Raw genomic sequence first — 9,401 nt, forward strand, 5'->3', positions numbered from 1 at the left:
TGGAAAACTCCAAGCAGGGGAAATGGGCACTGGGGAGAGTGTAGGAAGGGGGTTTTACTGAGGTCTTTAACAGGTCTTTTTCCAATTATAGCCAAGAAGAGCCTGGGGACCATGGCCTACTTCAGAGCCAGGCCTTATATTTTCTTTGGGAAAAGAAGGCAGAGTTGAGTGGCTTCCAGACCAGGCTTGGCAGAAGCCCATCCAGGATCTCAGGCCAGTGAGCAGTGTCTTGGGCAGGTCTCGATTGTGGTAGGCACTCATTCACTAAGCAGACATTGAGACTCTGCAATGGGCCAGTCCCGTGCTAGGCAGCGGGCACGTGTGGATGAAGAAGGCATGGCCCCTCAGACAAGAGAAGACATACAGCCAATGATAACACAACAGGATGCTTGGTTAACAGTGACCAAAAGAGAAGGAGAATAGAGGTCCTATTATTAACAGTGTCTCTATTAACAGTGACCAAAAGAGAAGGAGAATAGAGGTCCTTCTAAATTGAAAAATTCACTGACGTGTCTTGCCCGGGTCAAGCCAGGACAGCCTTCCTTTCTTCACTCCCCACTCCAGGGAACTAGCCTTCTGGGGAAAGCCCAGGGGTGGAAGATGCAGGTTCTGGTGATCAGAAGGAGCCAGAGATCAGATCTAGGCTCTTCTTGCGCCCAGTTTATTCAGAAACAACACTTCACACCTTCCCGTGCTTGTTTGCTTTTGAGATTTTCCTCTTCTCTGTGCTTCCAGTTTGCGATAATCTTTTCTTCTCCCACAACTCGTGTGGCTGGTCTGAGATCCAAGCACTTGCTAGCAGTGGCATTTGGGAGAAAGCTCTGTGTTGGTGCAGATTGCTGTGGGCTGTATGTGGAAAAGGAATTCCTGACTTCAGCTGCTTGGTACCTCGTATGTGTGTATGGACAGGCATGCAGCAACTCTGAAGTGCAGAGAACTCAAATTCACGTTCAACAAACATTCCCAGGGTACCGCTACATGCCTGATACTGTGCTAAGAGCTTTCATGTAGATTTCATTATTAACCCCTCACAATAATGTTGCTGATGCACAAGCCCCATTTATTTATTGAGCTTTAGAACAGGGTGTCCTCTGTCACTTTCTGCCATTACTGAGGGGTCTAATCTTAGATGACTCCCTCCGTCCCCACACCGGGCCTCAGTTTCCTTACTTGTAAAAATGAGGGGTTTACACAGGGTCCTTTCCAGCTTCAAACATCTGTGTTTTGGAGAGGTCTAGTAGCAACATTCTTGGACATGCTCACTATGAGAAAGCTACAAGCAGATTATCAAGGTGGTGGCCACAGGCACCCGTGCTGGGTTTTAATGCAGCCTTACAAGTGGGTTAGAAACCCTTACCAGTCTACAGATGATTTATTCCCACAGCTTGTTCTCAAGTATCATGGTAAGGTTTTGGATTTGATGGTAAAAACAGTGGAGCTCCAGAAATGGGTAGGACCAATGCTAAGAGGCATTTGGAAACTTTCTTACATTATTAATTTTTCATGTGTGTCTCACCCCCACCTCCACCCATATGGCCTGATTTCTTTGTGTTGTTCCTTTTTTTTTTTTTAAGATTTTATTTATCTATTTGACAGAGAGAGACAGCGAAAGAGGGGACACAAGCAGGGGGAGCGGGAGAGGGAGAAGCAGGCTTCCCGCGGAGCAGGGAGTCCGAGCGGGGCTCAATCCCAGGACCCTGGGATCATGACCTGAGCCGAAGGCAGACGCTTAAGGACTAAGCCCTCCAGGCGCCCCTCTGTGTTGAGTTTCTGTGCTTGGGACCCGAGAGAGGCAAAGTTGTCTAAAAGAGTCAGGAGACCTGGGTTCTAACCCACTCAATGCCTAGGGCTCCCAGAGGCAGTGCACAGCCAGGTGGTGTCGTAGGAGCAGTCCGCCTAGGTGCAACAGTGAGTATTGTCTGGACAGAAACTAAAAAATAGTAATAAAATCAACTACACGTCATTCTGCTTTTTATAATCAGCATGCTTTTGCAATTCTGAGCCATATCCATGATACAGTGTTCCATCCTGACGATCCTGACTTCTCCCACTGCCCCATTTAGTTTCCACATTTCTTTCTTTCTTTCTTTTTTTTTCAAGATTTATTTATTTATTTATTTGAAAGAGAGAGAGCATGAGTAGGGCAAGGGGCAGATGGAGAAGCAGACTGCCCGCTGAACAGGGATCTTGATGCGGGGCTCCATCCTAGGATCCTGAGATCATGACCTGAGCCAAAGGCAGACGCTTAACTGACTCAGCCACCCAAGCGCCCTTGGTTCCCACATTTCTTGGTTGCCGCTGCCCAGAGGAGGAAAGCAGGTCGTCATGAGAGCCTTTTCATTTTGCGCATCCCCAGGCTCTCCCCACCAGACTGCAGCTGAAGTTATGGCTCCTGCCCACAGCTCTGAACGTGCCCCCCTCCCATGCAGCACTCAGTGGGCTTTGCCCATTCCTCTTGACCAAAAATGGTTTTCTACTCTTACCTTCATACAATTTCACCAAAATGGAACATTCTAGCTCCTGCAGCCAGGGCTGGCTTCATGGGTGTGCTGCCAGTGCCCATCGCCCCAGGCCCTGCACTCAAGAAGGGGACCCCCACTCAGGGTTTAATGCTTTGTGGTTGTCATTTTGAAATTCTTAAGAATTTTATCTTCAAATATGTGTTCTGTAAGTGAGGTCTGATGGGACAATGGAGCATGCACCCAGGGGGCTTGGAGTGTTGGCTCAAATGCCGTCACCCCTCCTGCGACCACCTTGCCTCTAAATTATTTTCCAGTGAGGCCCTCCAAATTAGGTCGCTCTTCTGACTTCAACTTCCGTCCCCGCCTCCCTGCACCCAGACCGTAACCTCCACTGTGTATTCACCGTGGCCTGGACGCAGTGCGGAGGCACAGGCGGGAAGGGGCTCCTGGCCATGGAGGAGAGGGAATCTAGTGAGTAAAACACAGAGAGCCCTGAGGCTTGTCATACCTGCCACCACATCCAATCGGAAACATGCGGCAGGAATGCAAAGGAAGTGGTGGTTGCTGCTTTTGGCAGGCCTGCTTTTGGGGGCCTCGCTTCCCAACTGGGCACTGAAGAATGAGTGTAATTTCAACAGGAGAGGTGAGGAAAGGATGCCAGCGGAAGGGAACATGCACACGGCTCCTAAAGCTTTTCAGGCAGCTTTGGAAGAGTAAATGGGCTGGGGCCGGGGTGTGCTTGCCCAGCTGTAATCTGATGAAAAGGGCAGCTAGGCAGGGAGTGCAGAGGATCCCTCTATCCTGTGCATTTCTCTTCCTCCTTCAACTGCAGTTAGGTTTTCCCCATCTATACAATGAAGGAGCTGGATTCAATGCTTCCTTTATATGGCTCTTCTACCCCTTAAACCCTTTGGTTCCTATTCAGGCCCCAGCCATAAAGACACTTCCCTCTGTAGCCCCAGTCCACTGGCACCATCCGTCTTTCTTCCCGTCCATGCACCCTTGTCATTCCTGGCTAATCTGTGCATCGATTCTCATTCCCTCTGGGACCTCCCCTCGCTGACCATCCTTGATCTATTTCCCCATGAGCAGGTACCCTGTGTATTCTTAGCTTACAGTGGCCAGGCTTTGGGAGGATTTAATAAATTGTTTTCTGATAGACTTTTAGTCCCAAATTGCTTTATTGCAGCTGTATTCCGTTTGGAGGGGGGAGAAAGGGCATGCAATTCTAGTTGCATGCATGCCATACATTGTGTGTTCAAGATTCATTTTGTTGGGCCTGCAACATTGAAGGAATTGTCAGTTATATGCAGAGTGGGAGGGGGAGTAGTTATCCTGTGGGAACCACTTTCTTAGGATAATAGGATTCTTAGAGAAGTCTCTAGGGGTGGGCAGCGAAGCTAGAATCCTTCTCTCAGCTTTGACCTTGAAGGAGTCAGTTGTCCACAAAAGTGGTTCCCATGGAAGGAAGATGATCCCTTTATCAAAGAGGTGGGCCAAGAGCCAGGAAGAGGAAGTTGGAGCAAAGTGCCTGCAGCATTGCTGGCCTTTGGGACAAGAGAGCAGTACTTCAGACAAGACGGGGAAAGAGGCTGCATCTGGAAGTCCCGGGAGCAAGTTAGCGTGGGCAAGCTCAGACATGGGTACTTGGTAAGCAGGGCCGCTTCTCTGATTACTGTGTCTCTCTTGTTTATTTCCCTTCTATTTTCCCCCTGGATTTACTAAAGTCTCTCTGCAAATACCAAAGGTGAACCGAGGGAAGGCCTTTTATTTTCCATGCTTGGAGCCTTAAAGAGGAAACCGTGAGCCCCTGGGGGCCAGTGAGGTGGTAGCAATGGTAACTAAGGCTTGGCTACCCCACGGGGGTGGTGTAGATCACAGAGTGCAAGTGGAGATCGCTCCTGCTGCCAGCCCTCCCTGCCTGAAGAGTCTCCGTCCAGCGCCAACCTTCAGAAAAGCTGGGCTTTGCTCTAGTGAGGGAGAGACCAGCCAGAAAGGTATCTGGAGATCAGCCCTATAATCCCATAAGGACCCAACAGAAACCCCGTGTCCAGGTTCTGCTCTGGCAACAGAAGGAGAGTGTGGATGGGTTCAAGTACCATTTAAACGAGGAGATAGCAAAATGAAAATGCAGCCCCCAAAAGAAACACTGTGTACTAGAAACTTCACATTAAAAGGCCGAACAAGAAAAAACAAAAAAGGAATCCACAAGGAATCTTGCTGTTCAGGGCAAGTCCAGCCCATTAGCTTGAGCCGGTTATTGCCGTGCCTCCAACTTCTGCAGGTAGTGCTCTGGGGGGAGGGGTCTCTGGGAAGCAGCTGGGTGTCCTGGTGAGGCATGTCTGTTGGAGAGCTCAGCCAGGCCCCCTCATAGAGTGGGGAGCAGCCCTCATGCTCATTAGAAGGGCGGGAGAACAGCTCCACCAGACGGGGCCTGGCCAGGGATGAGCCCATTCTGATGCTGCAGTGTGCAGGCATCTGACCCATCCCCAGCCTCGGGGTATTCCTTCCAGAGACCCAGAAGCTGCATTAGGTGTGGGGGAGGGCGGTAGAGCTATGTTCCTTGAGACCATTGCAAGTCTGCTCCTGTTGCTAAAAGAATGCAAATATGCCTTTATAATTTTCAGGTACAACTTCATAATTTGCCAAGGTGGAGTGGACCGTGGTCTTCTCAGGCTCAAGTGATAGCTAAAGAAGTGGCAGGACGTCATCCACACACAACAGAAGTTTGCGGATAAGCGCAGACCTCAAATGCAGATGGCCCTGGGGGATTTCTGTCTAGGAAAGTCCTAAGTGCGAGCCTCCTCCTCCCTCTGCCTTGGAGGCTTTTGGGGACCCGGGTCCTGGGGACAGCCCTAGCTCTTCTATACTGAAGACCTCGCCACTCATGTTTTTGGTTTATTTAGTTTAAAAGAAATTATTTTGCCCTCTCTGTCATTCACGAGCACAAGACACACAAACGCGCGCGCACACGCACACACATGCACACGCACTCCCCTTTCCCTAGCACACAGCCACCATGCTAGAGGAAAGATTATTGAGGGAGAGGCACGTGGAAGTGTAGGAGGAAAAGGCACTTTAGAGATTCAAAGGACTCGTACAGAGGCAGTACTTCCCAAGGAAAGAGATGGACAACCCTGGTCTCTGGACATCAGAGAGGAGCTGGGTGTTCTTGCTGCCTCTCACAGGCTTACTCAACCCACAATGACATGGATTCAGCTGCCACAGCCTGCCATTAACCCCTGTGTTTCCTTTTCAGATCTTACAGGTGAACAAGGTGATGTCCATCTTGTTTTATGTGATATTTCTCGCGTATCTCCGTGGCATCCAAGGTAACAACATGGATCAAAGGAGTCTGCCTGAAGACTCGCTAAATTCCCTAATTATTAAGCTGATCCAGGCAGATATCTTGAAAAACAAGCTCTCCAAGCAGATGGTGGACGTTAAGGAGAACTACCAGAGCACTCTGCCCAAAACGGGGGCCCCCCGCAGGCCGGAGCAGGGCGAGCTGGCCAAGTCAGAATTCCAGCCCGTGACTGCGATGGACACAGAGCTGTTGCGGCAGCAGAGACGTTACAGCTCACCCCGGGTCCTGCTGAGTGACAGCACCCCCCTGGAACCCCCTCCCTTGTATCTCGTGGAGGATTACATAGGCAGCCCCATGGCCGCCAACAGAACGTCACGGAGGAAGAGGTACGCCGAGCACAAGAGTCACCGGGGGGAGTACTCTGTATGCGACAGCGAGAGTCTGTGGGTAACTGACAAGTCATCGGCCATCGACATTCGGGGACACCAGGTCACGGTGCTGGGGGAGATCAAAACCGGCAACTCTCCCGTCAAACAATATTTTTATGAGACCCGATGTAAAGAAGCCAGGCCTGTCAAGAACGGTTGCAGGGGGATTGACGATAAACACTGGAACTCTCAGTGCAAAACGTCCCAGACCTATGTCCGAGCACTGACGTCAGAAAACAATAAACTTGTGGGCTGGCGATGGATACGGATAGACACCTCCTGCGTGTGTGCCTTGTCGAGAAAAATCGGAAGAACATAAATCGGCATCTCTCCCCATATATAAATTATTACTTTAAATTATATGATATGCATGTAGCATATAAATGTTTATATTGTTTTTATATATTATAAGTTGACCTTTATTTATTAAACTTCAGCAACCCTACAGTATATAAGCTTTTTTCTCAATAAAATCCGTGTGCTTGCCCTCCCTCAGGCCTCTCCCATCTGTTAAACCTTATCTTGTGACCCGGCTCTCGGGAGACGCTCTGTAAAATCTATGTACACCAGTATTCTGCATTCAGTATTTGTCAAGGCCATGGCTGTCGTTTTAGTAAACTTGTTAAACTCAGATGCTGTCAGAGTTGTGTGTAGACACAGTGATGCCCCTCCCCCTCCTGGTATACTTCATGTTTGATTAGTCCATTAAATGCACTGTGGGCATGTCCACTGGAAGGACACACAGTAGCTTTGAGCGCCACACTTCATTCTGGCCAGCAAGTTCACTGTTGGGGACTTGCTCTCTTTTCTCTATTGTCACTTTTGCCAGTTAGAACTCTGATTTGCTCCAAGGTTACGGTCCCGGAACAGTAACAACAAACCTGGCAATTTTAGTTTTGGAAGTCTCTTTTCAGCACATTTGTTGTTTTGGGGTTTGGGGTTAAGGGTTGGATTTTTTTTTTTTTTTTTTTTTTTTTTTTGGCTATGGTTTTTGTTTTGCTTTCTGTAAGTGGTTTTCATCCTTTTAGGCATATAGGAAAAAATGTTTTAACTATTTGTAACAGAATAATTGTATGGTTACCCAGAAGCCAGTTGAAATGGATCATGAATAATCTACAGACAGAAGAGAACTTCCTCACTAGAGATCTTCTGGGCGCATGGCCTCCTCCCTTCTCTGGGGGTCTCTCCCAGAGCTGCATGAGGAATTGGAAAATGATCGCACTTCGGAGTCAGATCTGGGTTCAGATCCCAGGTCCTCCCTTCCCTGTGACTGGGGGCCAGGCTTTGAAGGCTCTCCAGAGCCTGGGGTTCCTAGGGTCAGAAATCACGTGGGGATTCTTGCTAACTCACAGGGCTATCATGAGGACTCAGCGAAATAACCACTGTGGACTTCCTAGCATAGGGCAAGCATTGGAGATAGTTCCTCCTTCCTTCCCTTCCTCTCCTTTCTTAGCTGCCGTATTCCTCTGTATCATTTTTGGTGGGTTCGTCGTTCTGAGAGGTAAAAGCTCAAGTGGCAGGAAGGTGCTCCCGAGTCCCAGAGGGATCCCTGTGGTGATGGCTACACCCGCCCGCAGAGGCAGACCTGAGGAAGACACAGTGGCTTCCCCAAGCCCTTCCCCACTGGGAAGCGGACGCTCCCCCCGGTGCTAGAGCCCAAGGACTCTCATCTCCCATCTTGTAGAAGGCACAACTACCCACTGTTGTTCTGTCTGGGGCCCTGTCCTGGGCCTTCCCTACATCGCCCTGCCTTCAAGGCCCGAGTGTTCTCCAGCTAGAGCAGCCCATGCCCCCGAGATCTAACACCTGCCTAATAAAATATGCGTTCTTTATGAACCTCTTGAAACAAATCGCAGTGGCTTTGGTTGAGAGCACCATCATACTGCACTCGATTCCGGGCGCCTAAAATACGAAGGAAGACAGGACGTGAGGAATTGGCCTCGTGCCCACCTTCTGCTGGGCACTTGCAAACACGGCCACCCTTCCTTGCCACAAGTCTGTTGAGGTAGGCATTATCACCTCCAGTTTACAGGGGAGGAAACGCGGCTAAGGATTTAACTTGCCCATGATCATCGAGCAAATGTGGCAGGGTGAAGAGTTAAATCCGCGGCTGCCATGAGGATGCAGTCTGTTTCCTCTTCACTAGGCCCCTCCGCCCCGCTCCATGCAACACTTTGCATTTCAGAATGAACATTACTGTCCTAGGGACAAGGAAAACGTAGTTGCCTGCACGGAAACCTCTTGTGGCCTTATTTCGTGACCAAAAGCATAATGAACCTGCTGATAGAGTAATGGCTGTCTTACAGTTGAGCCCTCTTCTCAGACTGGAACTGAAGTTCCTCTTCTGCACTTGCTATTCCAAGTAGGTCTGAAGGGTCCAGCTGCCCGGAGAGATGCGCTTGGGTGACAGAGCCCCCAGCCCAGGAAGGCACCATCCCTAAACAAGAGCACCCCAGCGAAGGAATTTGCCTGCCCGTGGAGAGAGAGTCTGGAGCGACGTGCTTCTGGGCTGAGTGCAGCTCTGGTGACAAAGAGAGCCTGGGGTTGGGATGAAAACCTTCCAGAAAGGAACTCCAGCCTTCAGGCCTTTGGGACGGCTCAGCCTCCCCATGCTGGGTGGCAAAGCGGCAACACATTACCCGGTTCCATGTGAGTAACTTTATTGGCATAAGAGGGCATTCAAGGGCTGCCAAAGTCAACATGTCAGGCTTGTGGGCCCGGGGCAGAGCCTTCCTCAAGATTCACAGGAGGCCTCTTTCTATCTAGTGTACATACTTACCATTGCCATGGCTCCCTAATTAAGCTCTTCTCTGCCCTAGAGGCAACTTGGCGGGCTAGTGTCTTGCTCCGGGAGAACGCCACACTGGCCTCCATCTTTCCGTACGGGCTGATGTCCTGATGGAGCTCCAGGACACAGGCAGGGGTGCTGCAGTGTGAAGAGCTTCACCAGACGGGAGGAGACCGGCTCTGGCCCAGCTTTGTTGCCACCAGCAGCCACAGGTCCTCAGATAATGCACCTGTCCTGGTGGGGGCTTCCAGCACCGTGAGATTCTACTGCACAGAGGGGCAGGGACCAGACTGGACAGTCCTCACTTCCTTAAGGGCAACCACCATGAGAATTCTGTTGGCCATTGGGGGGGATTCTGCATGCCCTCCCATAAGTCTCTCGGGGGCCTCCATCTACAAGCTGTGTGAACTCGCGCA

At 50.2% G+C, this 9,401-nt stretch overlaps 1 protein-coding gene across 1 annotated transcript in view; it reads left to right on the forward strand.

Annotated features, from left to right (window-relative positions):
• The window catches only part of NTF3 (neurotrophin 3), a 67,671-nt gene extending 60,910 nt beyond the window's left edge, over positions 1-6,761 (forward strand). The window contains exon 2 of the mRNA XM_025851998.2: positions 5,722-6,761. Coding sequence (XP_025707783.2) covers positions 5,722-6,516 — 795 coding nt within the window. The 3' untranslated portion in view covers positions 6,517-6,761. The remainder of the gene's footprint in view (positions 1-5,721) is intronic.
• The last annotated feature ends 2,640 nt before the right edge of the window (positions 6,762-9,401 follow it).

The sequence above is a fragment of the Callorhinus ursinus genome, unplaced genomic scaffold, assembly GCF_003265705.2.
Source record: "Callorhinus ursinus isolate GAN/ISIS: 27379988/994484 unplaced genomic scaffold, GSC_fseal_2.0 scaffold94, whole genome shotgun sequence".
Lineage (NCBI taxonomy): Eukaryota > Metazoa > Chordata > Mammalia > Carnivora > Otariidae > Callorhinus > Callorhinus ursinus.